Source organism: Natrix helvetica (assembly GCF_964273705.1).
Source record: "Natrix helvetica genome assembly, chromosome: Z".
NCBI lineage: Eukaryota > Metazoa > Chordata > Lepidosauria > Squamata > Natricidae > Natrix > Natrix helvetica.
This window is the reverse complement of record NC_138554.1, coordinates 8,015,818-8,042,335: the sequence shown is the minus strand read 5'-3', so window position 1 is coordinate 8,042,335 and position 26,518 is coordinate 8,015,818. Positions and strand designations below refer to the sequence as shown.

General features: G+C 45.0%; 1 protein-coding gene and 1 long non-coding RNA gene across 2 annotated transcripts in view; both read left to right on the top strand.

Annotated features, from left to right (window-relative positions):
- The window catches only part of LOC309382130, a 37,112-nt gene extending 10,966 nt beyond the window's left edge, over positions 1-26,146 (top strand). The window contains exon 2 of the long non-coding RNA XR_014173632.1: positions 25,448-26,146. This is a non-coding gene — a long non-coding RNA (uncharacterized lncRNA). The remainder of the gene's footprint in view (positions 1-25,447) is intronic.
- Positions 1,446-26,146, top strand: LOC309382123 ((Lyso)-N-acylphosphatidylethanolamine lipase-like). Its single transcript, XM_081933626.1, has 7 exons — positions 1,446-1,547; positions 10,797-10,885; positions 12,786-13,161; positions 15,151-15,305; positions 18,292-18,403; positions 21,432-21,618; positions 22,759-26,146. Exons 1-7 carry the CDS (start codon positions 1,525-1,527, stop codon positions 22,846-22,848), a joined length of 1,032 nt encoding a protein of 343 aa, XP_081789752.1. The 5' UTR covers positions 1,446-1,524; the 3' UTR covers positions 22,849-26,146.
- Positions 26,147-26,518: the final 372 nt, after the last annotated feature.

Below are 26,518 nucleotides of genomic sequence, written 5' to 3'. Positions count from 1 at the left end.
TGATCAATGCCTGAAATGCAATACCTGACTCTGTGGTTTCTTCCCCAAACCCCCAAAACTTTAACCTAAGACTGTCTACTGTTGACCTCGCCCCATTCCTAAGAGGTCTGTAAGGGGCATGCATAAGCACACCAGCCTGCCTACTGTCCCTGTCCTAATGTTCCTTTTTATTCATATCCATTTCATGCATTTAAAATCATGTTTATACTTATATTTGTTACCTAATTTATACTTGATGAAATAAATAATAAAAATAATAGCATTAAGTAACATTAGCTATATACTCATGTAGATAATCACTCAGTTTTTCTCTGATCCATCCAGCTTTCTCTGGTCCTCCCTCCATTCTCTCTGATCTTCCTTTCTCCCATCCATCCATCCTCTCTCCTCCATCCTTTCTGATTCATTCATCCATCCATAACTTCTTGGATGAGAAGCAAATCGTCTTCAAGGGAAAAAAAACAAAGTCCAGTTTGGGACAGCATTAACTACCTTCAGCCTGTAGGTAATAAAAGACACATAGGGCACTAAGATTCAGATTAACAGAGTTGGAAGGGGACTTGCACTATAGGTCACCTACTCCAAAGGAGACCCTACACCATTTCTGACAGATGGTAGTCTCTTCTTGAAAGCATGGGGTTGTTTGCTTTCCCTGTCCAAAAAAAAAATATTCTCCTTATTTCTAGGTTGAATCTCTCCTTGATCAGTTTCCATGCGTTATTCCTCGTCTGGCCTTCAGGTGCCTTGGAAAATAGGATGACATGATCCCCCCCCCCCTCTCTCAGGCAAACCCCTCAAATATTGGAACTAGGATTTGATCTGCAAAGCTCAGCAGCCTGCGAGATCATGCCAATTGCAATTGTATTGCAATCTTAGCAGTTTGCATGAATGCAAGGCGTCTTCTTCGTTCGGTCCTTTGCAGTTGCCTTTGCAACCCCCCCCCCCCCGCCCCTCTGAATTGAAGGACCCCCTCGTCCTTTGCGAGAGAGCTCAGAAAGAGAAAGTGGGGAGGGGGGAGCAGGGAAAAAAGAGAGAGACCATCATCCGTTGGGGGATAAACCTGCCTTTTGCATCCAGCACCTTCTGCCATGCAAGACCCCACCTCTTCCAGCTGGTTGCAATGGCAGCTGTCGTTGGATCAGCCCACTCTCCCCTCCTGTCAATCAAGCCCCCCAGGCCCCTCCCCTCTTTGTGACGCCTGCCTCCTTTCCTCCTCCTCTCCCCCCCACTCATCTTTCCACCACTTGATCGCCCACCCACCCACCCGAGGCAGGAGGGAGCACCAGGGAGGGCTGCCGCGCTCTCTTTTGGAGCTTCCCTCCCGCCGACCCCGGCCCTTCCCTCCAATCCAAAACCCAGCAGGAACGTTCCTCAACCGCCTCCTCCTTCTTCTTTTTTTTGCCCCCGCCCAATCCATTCATAAAATGTAAGCCCCGCCCCTGCCAGAAGCTGGGCACGCCCCCGTTCTGAACGACCCCGCCTTCCCCCGCCCAGCTGTTGCGATGCGTTCCTTCTTGAGGAGCCATGGAAGAAGACCTTGAGCCGTCGTAAGTCCGGGGCTGGCTTTCCTAGGGGAGGGAGGGAGGGGGGGAGGGCAGGAGAGGGAGGTGGGAGGGGGCTGCCCCGCCTTTCTGGGCTTTCCTGGGGAGGGGTCTTCCCCAAAGGGGGAGGGGGAGGAGGAGGAGGGGGAGGAAGCCCCAGATTCCCTTGCAACATCTGGACTGGAGGGGGTCCTTGTCCAGGAGAAGCAAGGCTGGTGGGCAGGAGAAAGCAGGATCAATGGTTGTTGCTTTTGAAGCCCCTGGTTGTGTAATTGTGTATCCGTTTGTGGGGGCGGCTGGCAGCATGGAATTATTCTACTTAAATCTGTTTTTTTTTTTTTTTTGAATTCTTGGCTTCTTGTCCTTGCTCAGCCCAGCACTTTTTGGCCTCTTTACATTTGCTTTCCTAGTTCCTTCCTAGCGGCAGGGCTTGTCCTGGATTGTTGTGGTGTGTGGTGTGCGGTTTGGTTGTGCTTAAACCCTGAGTCATGGTTACAAAACTCTCCCTAATCCAGCTGACGAAACACTCCTGAGAGCTACAGCGACAGGAGGGCGATATTCCAAATGGAATAAAACAATGGAATTCTTGATTGGCCAAGTGCGATTGGACACACGAAGAATTTGCCTTTGGGGCCTAAGCTTTCAGTGTACATAAAGATATAATCATTGCGATGGGTGGCGGGGGGGGGGGAGAGGGAAGAACAGAAAACAAACCATAACAAGTGTTTTAAATGGGAGTTGGGGAGGGGGCTGTCACTTAAAACCTGTCCAGGACGATGGAGATCAAGTGATAGAAAACGGAGAAGCGAAAGTGCTCCGGGACTCTCAAATTCAGACACAACAAAACACCTGTTGCATAACACCCAAAAAACCTGGACAGTGGATGTAGCAATACTTAAGAGAAGGCGTCAGAGGAGAGAAAGAACTGGAGCAATAATAACACAATCTAAAGCGAAAGGTAAAAGTTCCCCTCGCAGATATGTGCTAGTCGTTCCCAACTCTAGGGGGCGTTGCTCATCTCCGTTTCAAAGCCCAAGAGCCGGCGCTGTCCGAAGACGTTCTCTGTGGTCATGTGGCCGGCAATGACTAAACGCCGAAGGCTCACGGAACGCTGTTACCTTCCCAGCCAAAGGTGGTTCCTATTTTTCTACTTGCATTTTCTGATGAATAAGCTCAGTTAGGTAGCCACTGAGCCACCTAACACAATATAAAGACCTGCTAATATAAGTGGCAAGATTTGTGGCAAAAGAAAACAAAACTACTAGAATGAAATCAACGTCGCTTTTATTTGACATTATTTTTAATTGGGAGCACACCAGCCACATAATACACACAATACGTGCGATACACACACACACACACATTCTCAATATATAAATATATATGGAAGAGAGCTAGTTTGATTTTGTGGTTAAGGCACTAGGAAAGAAAAGTCACCAGGAAGCCGTGACTTCTAGTCCTTCCCTACATGTGAAAGCCAGCTGAGTAACTTTGGCCCACTCCTTCTCAGCTAGACCCACCTCACAGGGTTGTTGTTGATAATAGGAGGAGGAAGAAGAAGTATGGGCTATGTCCGCTGCCTTGAGCAATTTATAAAAAAATGGGGAGAAAAAAAAAACTGTTTTAAAAATACCAATAGCAATAAGCTAGATACAATCCTAAAGCATCAGTTCAATACTATGGGCATTGACAAAAATCATCAGCCAATTGCAAAAAGGCAGCTTTACTGGAACGGCTTACAGTCTCTGTCAATACAGAATAACAAGAGTTGGAAGGGCTCCTCGGAGGTCTTCTAGTCTAACTCCCCGCTCAAGCAGGAGACCCTCTACTAAATGGTTGTCCAGTCTCTTCTTTAAAAACTCCAGTGTTGGAGCACAGCTTCTGGAGGCAGTGATTAATGGTTCTAACTATTATTACCTTTAATATTATCAAACAACATTATCTGCTTAAGCCAGGTCCTTTGGAAGGCCTTGATAGGCGGATAAAAATGCCAACTCCAGTCTACAAACACCTGGCTGGCTGTGTGGGAGAGACCAGCTAAGATGATAATAATTGTTATTTATTACGATGGGTGTCAAACTCCCAGGTCCTTGTGGGGAAAAAAAAAATTGGGGAAGATTTCCCGAGACTTTACAATACAATACAATAGTAGAGTTGGAAGGGACCTTGGAGGTCTTCTAGTCCAACCCCCTGCCTAGGCAGGAAACCGTATAACATTTCAGACAAATGGCTATCCAACATCTTCTTAAAGACTTCCAGTGTTCACAAAAACTTTACATAAAGAGGGTCGATATGCTTTCTGCAAAGAATTGTCCTTAATCTCCCGTATTTGATTTCTCAGCCGTTAATGCCGAGCCCTAAGATTTGAGGATTACGCCTGCCTTTGTCAGCAAAAGCAGGCTGGTAAGAAGGTAGATTGAAATGCAGCCGGGCTTTATCCTCTGCCGGCTTCTAGAAAGTGCCAAGAAGAGGCCAGCGCTGGGGGGGACTGGCACGGACCGAATAAAACTTCACAAAAGCTAGGTCCCCAAACAGTGCAAAGGCAAAGAAAGGGAGGGCAGCTAGCTTGGAGCTGGGTCCCTGGGCTTCAACAAATGAGTTTAAGCACTGCTTCACAACTTCTTTTTCTGTTGCTAGGATGCCTGTGATTCTCCTTCCCAAAGAGACAAGGGACTTTTCTCCCCTTGCTAAATAAAAATAAAAATTCGGGAAGAGTCTGCGGCTACTTCCACCGTCCAAGCCTTAGGCGAAACCAGCTGGCATTTCTTTGAAGTTTCGTTTCAAAAAAGGCAGCACGTCAAAACCAAACTGGGAAACTTCTTTCAAGGAGTTGCCCTACAGTACTCGGTGAATTTATTTATTTATTTATTTTATTTATTTTATTTATTTTATTAAATTTGTTAGCCGCTCCCTCTCCCCAAAGGGACTCGGGGCGGCGTACAATAAATAAAAACACATATTATAAAATTACACATTGTACGGAGGAGGTATAAAAACACAATACAATCATTATAATAACATAGAAATATTAAAATAAGTTAAAATTAAATACCCCAATGGAGATTACAAGTTTAAAAATTGCCAGGAGGGGTAAATATGGAACTATGGTTGAGCCAGGCCTGCTGGTTGAAAAAGGTGGGTCTTGAGTTTTGAACGGAAGGAGCGGAGGTCGGTGGTAATCCTAATATCCAGGGGGAGGTCATTCCAGAGGGCTGGGCCCATCACAGAGAAGGCCCTACTCCTGGGCGCCGTCCTTTGGCACTGCTTAGTGGACGGCACCTGGAGAAGTCCCTCTCTGTGAGAGCGAAAGGGAGAAAATACTCCAGGTATGCTCAGAGGCCTTTATAACGTTGTGCATTGTTCTAAAATCTGTTGGAAGAGATGTCCATCTGGGGAAAAAGACCCTGGAAACATGACGGGCTGCTTGGAAAGATGGTTTTAATGGTGGACAGGACCACATGCCTTGAAGTATGTTGGGTGAAGATGACAAAAAGGGGAGAGATGCTGAGAGTGCCTGGGTTTTATACCCACTCTGGGCTTTTGAATTTGAGCTTGTATTCTGATTGGTCCCATGTAGGCCGTCCTGAGTCCCAAGCTTGGTTGAGTCTTGCTGGGTGATGATTTATTGGAAAGGCTTTGGGCAATTCCTCTATGGCTGTGACTAAAGGAGATATATCTTTGTTATGTAGAATAGACTGCCCCAGGCCTTATTGACAAAGGTGGGGGTGGGGTAGGGTGGCTAAGTTTCTGCCTGGGTGGGGGGGAATATTCCGCCCTTTTAATATTTCCTAAAATACCTCATTTTTCCTAGGAGAGGAGCGGGTGCTAACTCCCTACAAATCTCACAGGGTCACATTTATGGGGGAAACCGGAGGAGGAAGGCAGCTTCGATACGTGTTATTTGTAAAAAAATCATAAAAGTGGGATACAAATAAATAATTAGGAATTGCAGGGATTGGGTAGATGTCTAGTATAAGGAAAAGAAGGAACGGGGGTGGGTGGGTGATGGGATAGCAGTGTTCCCATATTTGAGGGGCTGTCATAAAAGAAGAGGAACAACCTATTCTCCAAAGCCAACGGTTGGAAACCCATCAAGAAAAGAACAAACCTAGAACTAAGGAGACATGTCTTGACAGAACAATTCATCTGTGGAACTGCTTAACGCCAGAAGTTATGGGTGCTCCAACTGGAGGTTTTAATATAAAACAAAATGGACAATTTGTTTGAAACGGTATAGGCCAAGGTTTCCTGCCTGGGCTGGGGGGGGGGGGGGTTAAACTAGTAGTCCACCTAGGACCCTTCCAACTCTGTTTACAATACAATACAATACAATAATACAATCCAATACAACAGCAGAGTTGGAAGGGACCTTGGAGGTCTTCTAGTCCAACCCCCTGCCTAGGCAGGAAACCCTATACCGTTTCAGACAAATGGCTATCCAACATCTTCTTAAAGACTTCCAGTGTTGGGGCATTCACAACTTCCGGAGGCAAGCTGTTCCACTGATTAATTGTTCTAACTGTCAGGAAATTTCTCCTCAGTTCTAAGTTGCTTCTCTCCTTGATTAGTTTCCACCCATTGCTTCTTGTTCTACCCTCAGGTGCCCTGGAGAATAGTTTGACTCCCTCTTCTTTGTGGCAACCCCGAGATATTGGAACCCTGCTATCATGTCTTCCCCTAGTCCTTCTTTTCATTCATTCACTCTGATTTTAATGTTATTTTTATTCATTCTATTTTATATGAATGAATCTCTAGTCTGATTGCATTTGCAATCCCTGGCACCTCAAAAGTCAATGAGTGACTTGTGATCCCCACTCAAAAAAAGTCATAATTTATGTTAATTACTCTCTGGAAACCCTATGCCGTTTCAGACAAATGGCTATCCAACATCTTGTTAAAGACTTCCAGTGTTGGGGCATTCACAACTTCTGGAGGCAACTTCTGTTCCACAGATGAATTGTTCTCGCTGCATTATTCTGAATAGCTTGCCTTCAGAAGTTGTGGGTGGAGGATTTGAATAAGAGATTGGACAGGCATTGGGCAGAATGCCATAGGGCCGTGATGGCGTACCAATGTGGAGCCCAGAGCCACCTCTGCGGCCACGCGAGTCGTCGCCCAAGTCAGCGCGACCCCTACTTCGGTACTAGCTGGCCTCCCTGAAGCCTCCTGGGACCAAAAACGAGGCACAGGGGGAACTCCATCCATTCCCCTGCGCGCACATCTGCGTGAAACCCCGCACCCTCACGCATGCCTGCATGCCCCCCCCATGTATGTGCACACACCTCCCGCCAGACAACTGATTTTTGAGTCTGCTGGGAGACGTTGCACGCCTATCCCGTGTCCCAATTTTTGGGTCCAAAGGAGGCTTCAGGGGAGGCCTGTTAGCATCAAAACGGGAGTTGCGGGCATATGCGCAGGGCATGCACGGGGGGGGGGGGGGCTGCGGGAGGAAAAAAAAGGCTTGCCACCACTGCCATACGGTTTCCTGCTTGGGCAGGGGTTAGGCTAGAAGACCCTTCCAACTCTGTTATTCTGTTTTTCTGTATAACAACAATAATCCTTGGCATTGACACATTTGCCACCAGTCAATTGCAGAAGGCGGCTTTACCTGGAACAGCTTCCGTCCTGCGATGATATCTGTAACCACCGTCAAACATCCAGGTTTACCTATCCTAGGTCCTTGGTAAGGACTCGATAGGTAGGCATAAATGCCTTCCTCCCTCCCTCCCTCCCAGCCTTGAGCTCGGCATTAAAAGTTACAACAGGGTGCATGTACCAACAGAGAATGTAATTCATTGGTATGCCTGCCGTGCCGTAAGCCGCAGGGACAGCTTGTGCTTTATTGTGTGAAACCGCAAGTTGTGTAGCATAAGTCCTTCATTGTTTCCTTCTTTCCCGCTGCCAGTCGGAGAGAGAGAACAGGCGAGAGATAAAGAAGGAAGACTCTGTTGCACACCTCTTGCCACACTTGTGTCTGTGCGTGGAAGACCCTCTTTTCTGGCTCATCGGCTGACCTTTGCAGAGGTTGGCATCTGGATGCAGATGTGCAGGCATTGCCGAACCACCAGTGCAATTGCTAAACCCAGCTGGGGAAGCCACGTTCACCCGCTCTGCTCTGAGCAATGGTGCCACTTTGGGACTCATATAATGGAGTGTAGCTCTCCCCTCCCCTGTTTACAACTGTGTAATATCTTGCTTTGGGATTGGGGTGATTGAATAGAGCTGAGCATTTACTGGCCGGGTGCCCTCCCTGATGCCTCTGCAGAGTTTGCAGCAGATATTTTCTCTTTGCGCCTTGATAGAGTGACCAATATCGCTGCCTAGGATTGAACTTTCAACCTTCCGAGTAGGAGGCGAGCATCTTTACCTCTAGGCCACCTGTGGCTACTCATACAATGGATTGTGGTGTTCTCCGCAAATAAAGGATCAAGCTGAGTGACTTGGATTCCGATCTGTGCCTTGAAGCCCACTGCAAGTAGTCCTCTACTTATGACTGATAATGACCCAGACATTTCAGTCATAAGTCATGAAGGTCATTAAGCGGGTCACCACGTAGTTTTGCAACTTTTCACCCCCTTCCCAGTGGTCATTAAAAATACTGCCGTCCTTAAGTGAAATCTGCACTCGTTACACAAACACCACGGTTTTTAAACGAATCCATTTTCTTCAGTGGAAGTTATTTTGCTGGACGTTCATGCCAGAAACCGGTCTTTAAAAATGCCAAAAATTGTGGTCACAGGATACCAGGACACACAAATGGCCATAAATGTGAATCAGTTGCCAAAATGTGATTACATGAGGAATATTTGTGTTGTATTCATCACTGTCAAAACTCTGGAACCCGGTTTTAATTACCCAGAGCGGGATGGAGCCCGTTAAAAAGCCCATTAAACACAAATGAATGTGTGTTGTCGCCGGGGTGGGGAGGTTATTATTTTATTTATTTTATAATTAATTTCTTTTTAACTTTTGGGATGTGTGTTTTTTAATGTTGTACGCCGCCCTGAGTTCTTTGGGAGAAGGGTGGCATATAAATCCAATAAAAAACAAACAAAACAAAAACAAAACAAAACAATATTTTAAAATTATTTTTATTTATTTTAGATTGTGCTCTTACGTCTTCTTGTAAGCCGCCTTGAGTCACCGTGTACGAGTAAACGGCAATATAAATTTAAACTGAGAGAAATATGTGAACTAAATCAATAACTCTGAGGATTATTTAAAGATAAATGTAAACTGACAGAAATCTTCTAAAATAAATAAATAAATAAATAACTGAGTATATTTCAGCAAATTGATATTCCTGTTATAAATCAATAACTCTGAGGGGTTATTTAAATGTATAAACTTAAACATAAATTTAAACTGACAGAAATCTCCTAAAATAAATAAATAACTGAGAAGATTTAAGCAAATTTATATTCCTGTTCTAAATCAATAACTCTGAGGGCTAATTTTAATGTATAAACTTAAAGATCAATTTAAACTGACAGAAATCTCCTAAAATAAATAAATAAATAAATAAATAACTGAGGGGATTTAAGCAAATTGATATTCCTGTTCTAAATCAATAACTCTGAGGAGTTATTTAAATTTATAAATTTAAAGATCAATTTAAACGTGGGCATATTATAAAATAAATAAGTAACTGAGGAGATGTAAGCTGTGTCTTTATTGTTGTTTCGTGTTGTAACGGCTTGGGTGGTGGGTGGGGCTCATTTGTTGACTAGCGCTGGTTTCCAGATGTCTGGTAGGCGGGAGGTATCGTCACGTTTATTCATGTTGTGGGGGTGTTTCTCTATTTCGATAGCTTCCATAATTATTCTCTTGTTGAAGTGTTCTGTTTTGGAGATAAACATGGTTCCTTCAAAATTAATTTCATGTCCTGTAGTTTTAAGGTGCTGGAAAAGGGAGGAAGTTTTTTTCTTTTTTTCTTTTTTTCTTACTGCGTTCTTGTGTTCTGCGATGCGTGCATTTATTTTCCTGTTCGTTTGTCCTATGTATGTTGCAGGGCAGATTTTGCATGCAACATGAATAAACGTGATGATACCTCCTGCCTATCAGACATCTGGAAACCAGCCCTAGTCAACAAATGAACCCCACCCACCACCTACGCTGTTACAACACGAAACAACAATAGACACACAGCCAGCACCAATCAGCACCAATCTACCAATCATGATACAACCACACAACCAATCACTCCACTTACTGAAACAAAGCCATCACTCCAAACACCCCCACCAAGATTTATAGAAAGACGAGCTCCAATCACATTTTAAGCCCAAAACCCAGCCTGAAGATGGCAAGTGAGACCTCGCAGAAACGTTATATATATATTTGAAGGACAATGCATTATTTACACGCACACACACTGATAACCTAGCGTTGCCCTGATATTTATTTATAGGGGGAAAATGTCCGGACCAAACATAATTTCTAATGTTGGATTTTCCCCTTATCAGAGGGAGCCCCCTTGTGGAGTACTGTGAAGCCATTACCATGGCAACTCCACTGCGCTGTACAGTAGAAGCCATTTTACAGCAGTACAGTAGAAGCCATTTTAAGGCACAACAGGCTACATCTTAACAGAACACACACCCCGAGGGGCGTTAGGGGTGTCTTACCCCCAAAGTATTTGTTTCCAGAGGGTAAGTCATCTGTGTACCATGTTTGGTTGAAATTGCTTGAGGCGTTCCAGAGTTAAGCTGGAACATACACACACAGAGCCATTTATATATATATATATATATTCAATTTAAAAAAAGAGAAAATACAGAAATGATATACAGGAAGACAAAAGACAGGCAATAACATACCCCCCCCCCATAGGTAGATTAATACTTGATGAAATTACATAGCCCAAAGAAAATGAAAATAATAAAATACACCAACCAAAATTAACCTTGAGAGTACTACAGTAAATTGATGTAAATCATCAAAATGTATCTCATATGTGTAATCATTTAATAATGAAGTTGGAATTGCAAGCATTTGAAGGATGCTTCAAGTTGGGAAGATTCATTTAGCTTCTTCATTTAATTGTCATTATTCTCACTGGAGTCTTCCTAGCCTCGGGGGTGGAGTTGGGTGACTTCAATTTTTGGGCATCACAAAGTTGTGAGAGCAGGTTGTTGAAAACAGCCCTCTTTTGCTGTTTGGATCAATGACCATTTGACTGTCTCATGTCCTTTCCCCATCTTTGCTCGATAGTTCTAACCGTGCTCTCCTCGTGGTCTCCTTTCCTTCCTACAGGTCCCAAGGCTGGCTAGGTGGTTGGTTGCCAGCCTGGCGGCCCACATCTATGTCCCACCTCAAGAACGTGGAAGCGCGGATCCTGCAGTGTAAGAACGATTTGTCTGCTCATTTTGGGTGGGTGGGTCCCATCCCTTGTCAAGAGTCACCAAGGAGAGCCGTGGTGGTGGTATTCTGACATAGGCTTCCCAAGAGCAAACTCCTTGTCCCGACAAAAACCCATTTTATTAATTCACCGTGAATTCTGCTCCTTTACATCCAGCAAAGTCTTTCAAGGGAGGATTTATAGTCACAGACCTTATCTGGCTCGATAAGGCCAGATATCTGCAAAACCTGGTAAGGAGTCTCTGGAGTCACGAACCAATTAAGTGAATTCATTGACTCCTGCAAACTCCACTCCCCTTTCTCTCCTCTTTTATTTCCTCTGGGAGGAGCCATTCATGGTCCACCTGTGGCCTTACTCCCAAGTCAACCCTTGTTCTTTAGTTGTTCCCTTCATCTGGCAACTCTGCGCATGCACACACTGGGAACAGGATCCTGCTGTTCCTCTGCCTGACTGATGTCTGACTCCGAAGGCGTCAGACGGCTCTGGCCCGCTCTCTGCCTCCGACACACAGCCCTCATCAGAGCCTTCCCCAGATTCCAGGACTGGCCCATGTTCCTCCCCAACCTCCTCACTGTCTGAATCTGCTGCCAGCTCCGCTGGCCGCTAGCGGGCCAAAACAGGTACAGTGCTTAGAATGGAGTATTGCAGGACTAACTCACTCTTCATTCCAGGAGTTCAATTCTGAGGGACTCAGCCTTCCATCCTTCCGAGATCGGTAAAATGAGGACCCAGATTGCTGGGGGCAATATGCTGATTCTGTAAACCAATTAGAGGGGGCTGTAAAGTAGGTATAATCTTTATTGTCATTGTACTTAAATACAACGAAATTGGTTAAATGCAACGAAAAGCACTATGAAGCAGTATATGTCTAAATCAGGGGTGTCTAACTCAAGGCCCTAGGGCCGAATCCAGCCCGCAGGGTGCTTAGATCTTGGCCATGGGGCTGCCCTGTAGACAGCAAAGTTCCACCCCGCGGTACCTCTGCCAGCGAAAATGGAGCGCCCCCCCCCCCGAGCCCCGTTTTTGCTTGTAGAAGGTTGCAGGAGGCCATCCCAGCCAAAAATGGGCCGCGGGAGGCGGGGCACATGCATGCCCCCCCCCCAAGCTCATTTTCACTGGCAGTGGGTTGGCAAAACTGAAACCAAAAGAAAAGGAGAAATGTTTCCCCTTTTTCATTTGAGCATGCAAGAGGGACAGGAAAGGAGAAGGGGAAGGAGGAAAGAGAAAAAAAAAAGAAGGAAAGATGGGAAGAGAGCAAGGAAGGAAAAATAAGGAAAGGGAGCAAGGAAGAAGAAAAGAGAAGGAAGAGGGAAGGAAAAAGAAGAAAAGGAAGGAAGGAGATTATAATGAGAGCAAAGGAGAGTCTGTGGGAAGTCCTGCCTTAGCACTTGGCTACCACAGGTGCCCCTGACACAAGTGACGTCAAGCTGGCCATGCCCACCTCAGCCACGCCCACCTCAGCCACGCCTACTCCCTCCATATTGCCCCCAACAATCTGGTTCCTCATTTTACAAACTTCAGAAGGATGGAAGGCTGAGTCAATCTTGAGCCTGGTGATATTCGAACTGCCAAATTGCAGGCAGCCGGCAGTCGGCAGAAGTAGCCTGCAGTACTGCATTCTAACCACTACGCCACCAGAACGGTCGTAAAATTGGGCCAAACTCTCTTAGCAACCGTCTTGCTTAGTAATAGAAATTTTGGGGCTCCATGGTGGTCGTAGGTTGAGGACTACCGGCATTCTAGTATGTCACCCCTAATCCTGAATCTCATTCTCTACCGGATAGTTCCCGTTCCTCTGGGTTTCCCAGCAGCTGGAACTGCTGGATTTCAAGTTGGTTTGGCCCTATGTGCTGAAACTCTTGCCGCTTCTTCGTTTTCCCCAGGCCTCCAGAACCGATTTGTGGCCCGCTACGTGCCTCTCCCGAACCAGGCCAAGATCTGGACCATCTCGCTGTCTCCACAATGGGGCAAGGGACGTACCCCTTTGGTGATGGTGCACGGCTTTGGGGGCGGCATCGGGCTGTGGATTCTCAACCTGGACTCGCTAAGCCACCGCCGTCCCCTCCATGCCTTTGACCTCCTGGGCTTTGGACGGAGCTCTCGGCCGCCGTTCCCCAATGACGCCCAAGGGGCCGAGGAAGCCTTTGTGAGCTCCATCGAGGCCTGGCGTGAGGAGATGGGCATCCCCAACATGATCTTGCTGGGTCACAGTTTGGGCGGGTTCCTGGCGGCCTCGTACAGCTTGCAGTACCCGGAGAGGTAAGCTCATCAACCTGGTTCCCAGGTAATTGCATTCCTGTAGGTTCAATCACTTCCCCCTTGGGCTTTTGCTCATCTAGTGAGCTGTCTGGGACTCCAAGAGCTGTTTCTAAGTCAAGATGAACAGGGTGCGGCTTTGTGTGTGTGTGTGTGTGACCCAAGCCTGTTTTGCTTCTTAAAGTGCCAGTTTGGTCTAGATCTGTGATGGCGAACCTATGACATGTGCCATTGCCAGTGGCTATTCATGCATGCTGGCCAGCTGGTCTTCGCGGCCTGAAAACGGCTCCATAAACAGACGTTTTGCAGGCTGTTTTTCAGCCTTTTTCGGGCTATTTTCAGGCTGTTTTGGGGGCCCACAAAACAGCTGAAAATGGCTGGGAAAGCTGTGCCAAAATGGCTGAAAAACTGCCTGAAAAACAGACAAAAATGGCTTGAAAACGGCAAGAAAACTGGCAAAAAAAAAAAAAACAAGCACGCCCACACCGGCCAGCTGGTCTTCGGGTTTCCAGCTTTTCAGCAGGCACACATGCACACATGTTTCAGTTTGCACATCGAAGCAGTTCAAGTCCCATCTTAGCCATGAAAGCCAGCTGGGGGACTTTCAGCCACTCTTCAGGAGGCAGTGAGTTTTAACCCTGTTTTAGGCATGAAAGCCAGCTGAATAACTTTGAGCCAATCCCCAGGAGGCAGTGAGATCTAGTTGTTGTGACCCGCCAGCAGAGCTGGCAGCAGATTCGGACAGTGAGGAGGTTGGGGAGGAACATGGGCCAGTCCTGGAGTCTGGAGAAGGCTCTGATGAGGGCTCTGTGTCGGAGGCAGAGAGGGGGCCAGAGCCGTATGCCAGTTATCAGCTACCTTTGGAGTGAGACATCAGTGAGGCAGAGGAACAGCTGGGACCCGTTCCCAGTGTGCGCATGCACAGAGCTGCCAGACGAAGGGAACAGATAAGGAACAAGGGTCGGCTTGGGAGTAAGGCCACAGGTGGACGGTAAATGGCCCCTCCCATAGGGAATAAAAGAGGAGCAAAAGGGGAGTGGAGCTTGCAGGAGGCAATTAGTTCATTCCTGCATTCTTGCCAAGTATTATCAAAATTACCACTATTATGATGTAGCAAAACCAATGATACCCAGATTCCACACTATTCATGTATTTAATACTTAACTGTATTTTTCGGAGTATAAGACGCACCTTTTTCTCTCAAAAAAGAGGGTGAAAATCTGGGTGCGTCTTATACACTGAATACAGCATTTTTGGCCTCCGGAAACCCCGCCCCCTTTGCAAAAATGGCCATGCATAGCCTTTAGGAGGTTTCCAGAGTACTCCTGGGGACTGGGGAGGGCAACAATGAGTGAAAAATGGGCCATTTCCCCCCCCCCAGCCCCCAGGAGCACTCTATAAGCCTCCTAAAGGCTATGCATGCCCTTTATTAATAAAAAATGGGTCCGTTTTCATGAAAAACGGGCCAGTTTTTTGCTCATTTTGTGGGGGGGCAGCCCCAGAAGCACTCTACAAGCCTCCTAAAGGCTATTCATGCCCTTTTTTTGACAAAAAATGGGCTGTTTTGGGGAGATGTGCAGAGTGCAAAACTTTTTTTTTAAATTTGCCTCTTCAAAACCTTGGTGCGTCTTATACTCCAAAAAATACGGTAACACTTATGTGTTACTGTATTTTTTGGAGTATAAGACGCACCAAGTTCTGTATATTTTTTTAAAAAAAATCTAAAAGAAGCAACCCAAAAGAGAAAAAAAAATGTGAGGAGGGAAGAGGAAAGCAGCAAGTTCCAGTTGTAGTTTTTCAAAGTGAAAGAAGTCGTTCTTACGATGATCCGCCGTTGAAACTAGAACCAAACTCTTCAGAGAACGGAAGAGTTTGATTTTATAGCAATAGGGTTGAGGAAACACTTTTTCCTCCTACGCTGGTTACTGTATTGATGTTGGCCGTATTCCGTTGGAACGGGTGTAATTTGTATCTTGTCCCCTCTTGTCCCAGGGTGAAACATCTAATCCTGGTGGATCCTTGGGGTTTCCCCACACGGCCATCTGATCCAGATCAGGCCCGTACTGCTCCAACTTGGGTCAAGGCTGTAGCTACCGTGTTGGGACGGTCCAACCCTCTGGCCGTCCTTCGAGTTGCAGGACCTTGGGGTGAGTGAAGTTGGCTGGAAGGTTTTGAATCAAAGGTGGCAAGAGTTTGGAGTGGTCTTTCTGAACTATAGAGTTAAGAATAGAATAAGAAAGGGAATAGAATAGAATATGTAGAGTAGAGTAGAGTAGAGTAGAGTAGAATAGAATAGAATAGAATAGAAAATATGGAATAGATAGTAGAGTAGAATAGAATAGAATAGAAAAGGAAATATGGAATGGAATGGATAATAGAGTATAATAGAACAGAATAAAATAGAATAGAATAGAATAGAAAAGAAAATATGGAATGGAATGGATAATAGAGTAGAGCATAATAGAATAGAATAGAAAATATGGAATGGAATGGATAATAGAGTATAATAGAATAGAATAGAATAGAATAGAATAGAATAGAATAGAATAGAATAGAATAGAAAATATGGAATGGATAGTAGAGTAGAGTAGAGTAGAATAGAATAGAATAGAATAGAATAGAAAATATGGAATGGAATGGATAATAGAGTATAATAGAATAGAATAGAATAGAATAGAATAGAATAGAATAGAATAGAAAATATGGAATAGATAGTAGAGTATAATAGAATAGAATAGAATAGAAAAGGAAATATGGAATGGAATGGATAATAGAGTATAATAGAATAGAATAAAATAAAATAGAATAGAATAGAAAAGAAAATATGGAATGGAATGGATAATAGAGTAGAATAGAATAGAATAGAAAATATGGAATGGAATGGATAATAGAGTAGAGCTTAATAGAATAGAATAGAATAGAAAATATGGAATGGAATGGATAATAGAGTATAATAGAATAGAATAGAATAGAATAGAATAGAAAATATGGAATGGATAGTAGAGGAGTAGAGTAGAATAGAATAGAATAGAATAGAATAGAAAATATGGAATGGAATGGATAATAGAGTAGAATAGAATAGAATAGAAAATATGGAATGGAATAGATAATAGAGTATATAATATAATAGAATAGAATAGAAAATATGGAATGGAATGGATAATAGTGTATAATAGAATAGAATAGAATAGAATAGAATAGAATAGAAAATATGGAATGGATAGTAGAATAGAATAGAATAGAATAGAAAATATGGAATGGAATGGATAATAGAGTAGAGTAGAATAGAATAGAATAGAATAGAAAATATGGAATGGAATGGATAATAGAGTATAATAGAATAGAATAGAATAGAATAGAATAGAATAGAAAATATGGAATGGAATGGATAATAGAGTAGAGTAGAATAGAAAATATGGAATGGAATGGATAATAGAATAGAATAGAATAGAATAGAATAGAAAATATGGAATGGAATGGATAATAGAGTAGAGTAGAATAGAATAGAAAATATGGAATGGAATGGATAATAGAATAGAATAGAATAGAAAATATGGAATGGAATGGATAATAGAGTAGAATAGAATAGAATAGAATAGAATAGAATAGAATAGAATAGAATAGAATAGAAAATATGGAATGGAATGGATAATAGAGTAGAATAGAATAGAATAGAAAATATGGAATGGAATGGATAATAGAGTAGAATAGAATAGAATAGAATAGAATAGAATAGAATAGAATAGATATGGAATGGAATGGATAATAGAGTAGAATAGAATAGAATAGAAAAGAAAAGAAAATATGGAATGGAATTGATAATAATAGAATAGAATAGAAAATATTGAATGGAATGGATAATAGAGTAGAATAGAATAGAATAGAATAGAATAGAAAAGAAAATATGGAATGGAATTGATAATAATAGAATAGAATAGAAAATATGGAATGGAATGGATAATAGAATAGAATAGAATAGAATAGAAAAGAAAAGAAAATATGGAATGGAATTGATAATAATAGAATAGAATAGAAAATATGGAATGGAATGGATAATAGAATAGAATAGAATAGAATAGAAAATATGGAATGGAATGGATAATAGTAGAATAGAATAGAATAGAATAGAAAATATGGAATGGAATGGATAATAGAGTAGAATAGAATAGAATAGAAAAGAAAAGAAAATATGGAATGGAATTGATAATAATAGAATAGAATAGAAAATATGGAATGGAATGGATAGTAGAGTAGAGTAGAGTAGAGTAGAGTAGAGTAGAGTAGAGTAGAGTAGAATAGAACGACCCCTGAGATATTGGAAAACTGCTATCATGTCTCCCCTAGTCCTTCTTTCTCTTAAGCTACCCAGTTCCTGCAACTGTTCTTCATATGTTTTAGCCTCCAGTCCCCTAATCATCTTTGTTGCTCTTCTCTGCACTCTTTCTAGAGTCTCCACATCTTTTCTACATCGTGGTGACCAAAACTGAATGCCGTATTCCAAGTGTGGCCTTACCAAGGCATTATAAAGTAGTATTGACACTTCACCTGATCTTGATTCTATCCCTCTGTTGATGCAGCCTAGAACTGTGTTGGCTTTTTTGGCAGCTGCTGCACACTGCTGGCTCATATTTAAATGGTTCTCCACTAGGACTCTCAAGATCCCTTTCACAGTTACTACTGTTGAGCAAGAAACCACCTATACTGTACCTGTGCATTTCGTTTTTCTTGCCTAAATGTATAACCTTACTCTTTTCACCATTGAATTTCATTTTGTTAGATAGTGCCCTATGTTCAAGTTTGTCAAGATCCTTCTCTATCTTAAGCCTATCTTCTGGAGTGTTGGCTATTCCTGCCAGCTTGGTGTCATCTGCAAATTTGATGAGTTCCCCATTTATCCCCTCGTCCAAATCATTGATGAAGATGTTGAAGAGTACTGGGCCCAAAACAGAGCCTTGGGGTACTCCACTGCATACTTCCCTCTTCCTTGATGTGTGTTAGTCTGCAGGCCTTTGATCCTCTTAGTTGCTCTTCTTTGAACTTTTTCCAAACTTGTCCAAGATTATCCAAAGAATAACTTGACCTCCTCTTCTTTGAGGCAGATGTGTTTATAGAGTATCCAATATTTTTCTCTAGGTCCTGGGCTGGTCCAGCGGTTTCGTCCAGATTTTAAGCAGAAGTTTGCCAATTTTTTTGACGACGACACCATCTCTGAATACATCTACCACTGCAATGCCCAGACGCCGAGGTGAGGAAGCCACCGGTCCATCCATGTGTCCACCTGTTAGCTGTGGCCCCAGTAAGAGGCATCCTGTTTGAGTGGTGGCAAGAGAGGACTAGACAGATCCCAGTCTAATAGTTGTGAAGCAGTGGTGGGTTCCTACCGGTACGGACCGCTTTGGCCAAACCAGTAGTGGTATGGCGGCCTGCGGAGCTGGAACCATCCGCGACCCAGGTCTGCCACGCCCCTGAACCAGCTCCCCGGTCTCTTCTCCCATCGGTGCCATGTTCCTGTGCATGCACAGAACAGTTTTCAGTCAACTGCGCATGCACAGCGGCGGGTGTGCGAGCAAGCGAAGAGAGCAACACGTGTAAAACGGCTCTCAGCGAACCGGTAGTAAACTGGTTAGGAGCCCACCACCACTGTGAAGATAAGTGGCATTGAGGATGGTGATAAGCCAGTGAAACATTAGTACAGGTAGCCGAGGGATGACCCCAATGGGGGCCCGAAACGTATGTTGTTAAGTGAAACATTTGTCAAGTGAGTTTGCCGCGTTTCCCGACTTTTCTTGCCAGGGTTGTTAAGAAAATCGTTGCATTTGTTAAGTGAGTCACAGTATTGTGAAGCGATTTCCCCATTGACTGCTTGTCAGGTGGTGGCAAAAGGGATTGCATGCAACCGTCATAAATGTGGGTCAGTTGTCAAGCCTCCGAATTTTGACCGCGTGGCCATGCAACGGTCGTATGTGTGAAAAACGGTCACAGATCATTTTGGGGGCGGGGGGGTTGTACCTTTGACAAGTCACTAAATGAACTGTTGTACGTTGACCTGACTTATGACCAATCACTTAAAGTTACAATCTGGATGTGACGTTCTGAAGGTTTTCCCCCACCTCCCCAAAGCCACATTGGGCGCCCGGCAACGCAACAAATGTGCTGGTGGCCCATTTGCTGTGTCCTGCGGCCATGCGTGACTGCATTTTATGATGGTTTTGTCCAAACCCATCACTTCTCATTTTCTGCAAAACCACACCCGACGAAAAGGGTTGGTTCGCTCAACAAGTTTAACGACAACCACCACCAAAAAAAAAAAAAAAAAAAGACATAAAACTAGATTGGTCACGTGATGGACTTCTTTTACGTCCGTTATGGCTGATGAGCACAATGGGCAGGTTCCATGATGGTCGTATCTTGAGGACTCTATATAAGAAACCAGGGATGAAATTCTAATGGTTTTGGGCCAGTTTGCCTGAACCGGTAGTAGAAAAAAAAATGCTTGACAAAGCTTGCGCTGCGCAATGGTAAGAAATTTTTTAAAAACTTTATTTTTAGCATTTGGGGGTCTGTTTTTCTTCACAGGTGGCTTCCCTGAGATCTGTTAGGCCAAAAACGGGGGGGGGGGAGGGTTGCGGCGAAAGAAATGAAAGGAAAGGAAAGGAAGGAACAAAGAAAGAAAGAAAGAAAGAAAGAAAGAAAGAAAGAAAGAAAGAAAGAAAGAAAGAAAGAAAGAAAGAAAGAAAAGGAAGGAGAGAGAAAGAGAGAGAGAGAGAGAAAGAAAAGAAAGAAAAATAAGGAAAGAAAGAAAGAAAGAAAAGGAAGGAGAGAGAGAAAGAGAAAGAGAGAGAGAAAGGGAAAGAAAAGAAAGAAAGAGAAGGAAGGAAGGAAGGAAGGAAAAAGGGAGGAAAGACCACAAACCTGGCACTAGACACAGCTACCTTGAAAGAGGACAGCAATCCAGGACTGGAAGTTTATATATACGGTACATATATACAGACATATACATGATAGATAGTCTTTACCACTCAGCTAAGGACACAAGGAGAGAAATGAGATACACAACAAGAGGGAGAAACGCCCTCTAATGAGCACCTCTTTATAGACACCTCTTTTGAAGGGTAAATGACTTGTGTGGACCCCATCAGAGTCATAAATAGGCGAGGACCACAAACCTGGCACTATAACACAGCTTCAGAGGATGCCTTGAAAGAGCACAGCAGTCCAGGGCTGGAAAGGACCTGGAGGTCATCTAGTCCAAACCACTGCTCCACCAGGACATTGTTAAAGTGAGTTTCTGTCTTTTGACAACCCCCCTCCCAGTCACATGGCTACATTGCAAAGCCCACTCAGTCACATGACCCCCCCAACGAGCCACACCCACAGTAGAGGAAAAAAATTAGATTTCACCACTGTAAGAAATGCAGGGAAAAGTTGTATTCTTTAAACTTTAAAACGGAGTGGAGTTTGGATGCAATGGGAAATATTTTAGGCTTCCCAATGATACTAAGTCCGGGGTGGCAAATCTATGGCACGACCCAGGTCAGTTCTTCTGCGCATGCGTGCGCACCTCCCACCGGCCAGCTGATTTTCAGGTCTCTGCTGGGAGAGGTGTGAGCATGCGCAGGGGGGAGGGGGGGATCGCACTCGCATGCGTGGGGGAAGCGGCACCCTCCGTACCCAATTTTTGGTCCCAGGAGGCTTCAGGGAGGCCTGCTGGCACCAAAATGGGGGTCATGCATGCATGCGCTGGGGTGGGGCCTACAGGGGGAGGCATTGGATTATGGGTGTGAGCATGTGCGCGCGCACCTTTGGCCCCCGAGGGAAAAAAGGTTTGCCATCCCTGTACTAAGTGGAGGTCAGGCTGTTAGTATTAATCATCGTAGAATCACTAGAAGGGACGCTGGAAGTCTGCCGCTCCATCCCTCCTGCCCAAGTAAAGAGTGATTACTCTATGATTCCAGATTACTCTATGATTCCAGACCAACGGCTGTCCCATATTTTCTTCAAAATCTCCATTGAATGGAGCAGCCACCATTGCGGGAGATGAAATTATGTCGTTACGTCTTCCCTTGTCCCAAAGGTGCTTTTTCCAAGGGGCAACTGGACTTCCTGGCGTTTCTTGGAAGAGTTGAAGAAGCTTCTTGGACGAGAAGCCAAAGGTCCTCCGAGCAAAACCGGAAAGCCCAGTTGTCTCTTGAAAAAGCATCCTTTGGGACAACCATTGACCTTGGATGACTGAGGATCTCAGACAGATGCCCTCTCTTCTTGTTCTGCATCAGTGGGGAGGCAGCGTTCAAGGCCATGACCGAATCCCTGGGATGGGCCCGCCGTCCCATGTTGCAACGCATCCACATGATCCAGCGTGACTTGCCCATCACCCTGATCTACGGAGCCAATTCCTGGATCGATACCAGCACTGGGGAGAAGGTCAGGTACCTACGGCCGGGATGCTACGTTAAGGACATGGTAAGGCCTTGGCCCAGAGTATGGGGCTTCTACAAATAGGGTCATCAGGCATAAAATTCATTCTCTCCCTCCCTATCTCCCTCTTTCTCTCTGTCCCTCCCTCCCTATCTCTCTCCCTCACTCTTTCACCCTCTATCTCTCTCTCCCTCCCTTCTTCTCTCTCCCCCCCCCTCTCTCTCTCTCCCTCTTTCCTTCCACCTCTCTTTTTCTCCCTCCCTCCACCTATCTTCCTCACTCACTCTCCCTGCCTTTCTATCTCTCTCTCTCTCCCTTTTTTCCTTCCCCCTCTTTCCCTCTTTCTCTCCCTCTTTCCCTCCCTCTCCCTCCCTTCTCCCTCTCTCCCCTTCCTTCCCTCCCCCCTCTCTCCCCCACACTCTTTCACCCTCTCTTCCCCTCCCTACCTTCCTCTCTCTCCCCCTTCTCTCTCTCCCTCCCTCCACCTATCTTCCTCCCTCACTCTCCCTGCCTTTCTATCTCTCTCTCTCTCCCTTTATCCCTCCCCCTCTTTCCCTCTTTCTCTCCCTCTTTCCCTCCCTCTCCCTCCCTTCTCCCTCTCTCCCCTTCCTTCCCCCCCTCTCTCCCTCCCTCCCTTTCTATTTCTCTCCCTCTTTACATCCCTCTCTCACTCACTCTTTCACCCTCTCTCCCCCTCCCTCTCTTCCTCTCTCCCCCTCCCTCCTCCCTCTATCTCTCCCACTCCCTTCCTCACTCTTTCACCCTCGCCCTCCCTCTCTCCCTTTCCCTCCCTCCCTCTCTCTCTCCCTCCCTTTCTCTCAACTGGATTTTTCTTGTTTTTCTTGTTTCACTCCTCATCCAAGAAGCTTCTTCAGCTCTGAGTGGACGGTGGGGAACGGAAGGATTGATATTCCTAGCTGCCTGCAAGGAATATAAACCCTTCCCATCCCCACCATCCAGTCAGAGCTGAAGCAGCTTCTTGGATGAGAAGGGAAACGTCTTCAGAGGAAAAAAAAACCAAGAAAAGTCCAGTTGCGTCCTGAAAAACAAAACAAAAAATGCACCTCTGGCACATTTTCACCTCTGGTGTTTCTATCCAAATGCGACGGGGATGGGCCATAGGATAAGTACATCTACCCCCAGCTGAGCATGATGGCTGTTCCTCTTTTTGTCCTCCTCTTCTAGGCCATCCCCAGAGCCTCCCACCACGTCTACGCTGACCAACCCCGGGCCTTCAACACCGCGGTGGAACAAATTTGCGACTCTGTGGATTGACCCGCCCGAACCGGAGTGAAAAAAAAAATAGCTCTTATCATGCCACCTTATCGCTCAGCTGCGGGGAGACGCAGAAGGCACACACGCCACTCTCCGTGCCCTCGGGGCGCCGAAACAGAAATCCCTGTGGATCTGACTTGCGGGTGGATCTCCGGGGATCTCTGCTGTCCAGCCTGCACTCCCTTCCTCTCTCCCCATCCCCTCGAATTGTCTTTCTACTTAAAAGGTTGCAGATCGCCTGCTTTGGGTTAATCCAAGTCTAACCGTTGTATTATTATTATTTTTTTCTGCTAATGTTTTGGTCTCGGTTGGATTGGCGCCATCCCCTCATATTCAATGCTGGTTCCTCGCGACATCGGTTCCAGTGACAGTCCCCGCTCCCGATTTTATTCCTCCTCCTCCTCCTCCTCATTTTCCTTCATCCTGTTCTGACCTAGGCTTCCCAAGACTCTTCCTCCGGATAAAACCTCTTTTCTTTAGTTTAAAGGGAATTCCTCTCCAGCAAAGTCCCGGCCAACGGTCTTTCAAGAGATTTCACAACTGCAGACCCTTATTCGGCTTGGAGAGCTGCCAGGCCAATATCTTCCAAACGCCACGCTGTAGCAGCAATTCCTCGGCAAGAAGTCAGGAACAGATCTTCACCCTAATGAATTGAACTCATTGTCTCCTGCAAACTCCCCTCTCCTCTCGCTCCTCTTTATTCCCTATGGGAGGGGCCATTCACCGTCCACCTGTGCCTTTACTCCTGAGTCGGCCCTTGTTCCTTAACTGTTCCCTTCCCTTGGCAGCTCTGCGCATGCACACATCGGGAACAGGCTCCTGCTGTTCTTCTGCCCCACTGATCTCCGACTCCAAAGGCAGTTGATAACTGTCGGATGGCCGTGGCCCCCTCCCTGCCTCCGACACAGAGCCCTCATCAGAGCCTTCCCCAGACTCCAGGACTGGCCCATGTTCCTCCCCAACCTCCTCCCTGTCTAAGTCTGCCGCCAGCTCCGCTGGCCACTGGCCGGCCACAATACCTGCACCCAATTTTATTCCTCCTCCTCATTTTCCTTCATCCTATCTGTGGTTTCTCCCGACCTTTGTATATTTCAAATGATTGGATTCTGCTATTTTGAATCTCTATGACTACCTTGCTAGATGATGCTAGAGTGCTTCTCTTGGATACTTGGTGCCTTTGGGAATAAACTGTTAGTTGCAGAATTTATCTTTATATATATATCTATATATATTTCTGAAAAGAGATTCTATTAATTCAATGTGGCTAAGATGTCTTTGTCAATGAAGCTTCAGGAAATGCACTAAACCTTTTTGGTGGTCCTCAGAAAGCCCCCAGGTGCTTCAGAGCCTCCCCTGGGTGATTGCTAGAAATGGAAGATGATGTTCTGCAATTTTGAGGAGATCTTTCGGAGAAACGGTGAGAGAGACTGAGTTCTTTTTACCATGATGTCGACACCTGACCTCTTTCTCCTGTATGATGTGGCCATACCTATTTCCCACGTGATATACTCCCTAACCTGAAATTCTTGGTCCCAAATCTTGGTCCCAACCTAAATCCAAGAAGTGGCCAGGCAACGTGTGTCAATTCTCTTTGGAGTGTGCATACTTGTGTAGGAATTTTAAGTGGTTTTTAACACAGAGCACTTAGTTGGAGACTGCAAATACTCATTTTTTTTGTCTTGAGTTTCTCCAATTCTTCAGGACAGTTTGACCCTTGGTGAAGAACGTATTTTGAGCCAAGCTCGTTCCCAAAATAATTGGGAGAACCTGAGCTCCATCTCACCCCTAAGTTCATGAGATGTTTTCCTTATCCATAACACACATTCCCATAAGGTTCTATTTCCTTGGGCGCGAGAATCACATCCAAGCTTGAATGGGAGAGATTTTTCAGGACAGTGTGTGTAATAACGTCAAAAAAGTGGCGTTTTTCGTAAGCATGAATGTGACCGACGGTCTAGTACAGAAAACTAAGAAACCCAGAAGGGATGGTCAGGTTTGAAAGATGGGGATGCAGTTCAAAAGGAAATCCTCACTTTTAGAACCTCAAAATCATCAGCCGTGGCTTCAGGCCGTGAGAACAGGCCTTTTGTCCTTCCGAAGCCAGGGGAGAATCTGGATCAGAACATGATTTAAGGATCCTGCGCAAAATAGAAGGTATTTGAGAGTTAGCCCCGTACTTAGGCCCTGCAACTGACCTTCAATTTTGTTTGCCCATTCGTGATTCTGAAAGTATCTAGCTGATCCCATCTGGGTTTGGAAGCTGAATGGGGTCAAGGCTAAGAAGCCCCTGAATGAGGATTAAAGATTAATCCTTTAAAGATTAAAACATGATAATTGGTTGATGAGAAGTTTGTCTTGAAGGCTTCATCTGAAACTGTTGTTCTAGTTGTACCCGCGTTTCCCCGAAAATAAGACAGCGTCTTATTTTCTTTTGACCCCCCTGAAATAAGCACTTGGCCTTATTTTTGGGGAGATCTTAATTATTTTTGTGGTGCGTGGTCACCTCGTGGCTGCTGCTGTGTTGCAATATTTTCAGGGGAGGGCTTATTCATGGGAGGGCATGCAGTCAAAAGCCCAATTGGGCTTATTATCCAGGGAGGTCTTATTTTCAGGGAAACGGGGTATTTGCTGTATTTGAATTCCACCACCAAACCATGAGCCTTCTGTCCCAAATCATCCATGTGGGACACTCCAGCTTTAGGAAAAGGTGGATCTTGCAGTTCAACCGATGTGAAAATGAATTGGGGACAGACAAAGAAGAAAGAAACCAGTCAGAATCTGATCATCTGTGGTCCCTGGAAGCTTCCTAGAAGACGAGAGGCCCATACCTCTTGTGAATTCCACCCCACTCCTCAAACTAGCTGCTCTTTTCTAACAGGGCTGGATATCCCTAATGGCTGGGAAGTATGGGCTTTGGACTTTGAACGCCAACATGGAGGCTCGGCCGAGATGGAAAAGATCACACTATATTTCGGGGAAAAGTAAAGCGTTCTTTTTCAAATTAGGTTGCTTCTCTTGTGCGTTCCTGTTAAATTTGTCGGTTGGAACTTGTACCCTGCCTAGATGAAGTTTTAATGGAGGTAGGGTGGAAGTCCAGGTAGTTCATGGAACTGAGGTTATTCAGACAAAGAAGCAAATGGATTGGCTTCTGGAGCACTGTTAATAACAATTTCTAATATTGGGCATAGGAGATAGTCTGGACCGTACCTGATTGATTTCCCAGCAGTGCCGTCTCTGGATTTACCCTTTGTACTAATTTTGTACGTTTATTACAATAAAACGATTGCTTAAAAAAAAACACTTGGGGAATAATTGTGTCTTTGTAAAGCTGTGTGTGTGTGTGTGTGTGTGTGTGGTTTTTTTTTTTTTTACTGCTTTGGGTATGATGTCCCATTCTTCGGATTTAGTGTTTCTCAATTTTAGCAGCTTTTAAGATGTACAGAATAACAAGAGTTTGAAGGGGAACAAACTCACTTGGGTGCTGCCGTAGCTTTAAAAAGAAAATCTTTTTCTCATTTCCATTTATTTTATTGGATTTTTGGCAGGGGTGGGTGCTACGGGTTTCGCCCAGGTTCGGGACAACCCGTAGCTAACGTTATGGCCGGGTTAGAGAACCTTCAAATCCCAACCCTGGCTGGCCATGCCCACCCATTCCCTCCCAGGAGTCTCC

Excerpts from the sequence above, each read along its gene's own strand:
- LOC309382123 (XM_081933626.1), top strand. The coding sequence starts at position 1,525 with ATGGAAGAAGACCTTGAGCCGTC. Across the intron at positions 10,886-12,785 it reads GGAAGCGCGGATCCTGCAGT|GCCTCCAGAACCGATTTGTG; the intron begins GTAAGAACGATT and ends CGTTTTCCCCAG. Across the intron at positions 13,162-15,150 it reads AGCTTGCAGTACCCGGAGAG|GGTGAAACATCTAATCCTGG; the intron begins GTAAGCTCATCA and ends CTCTTGTCCCAG.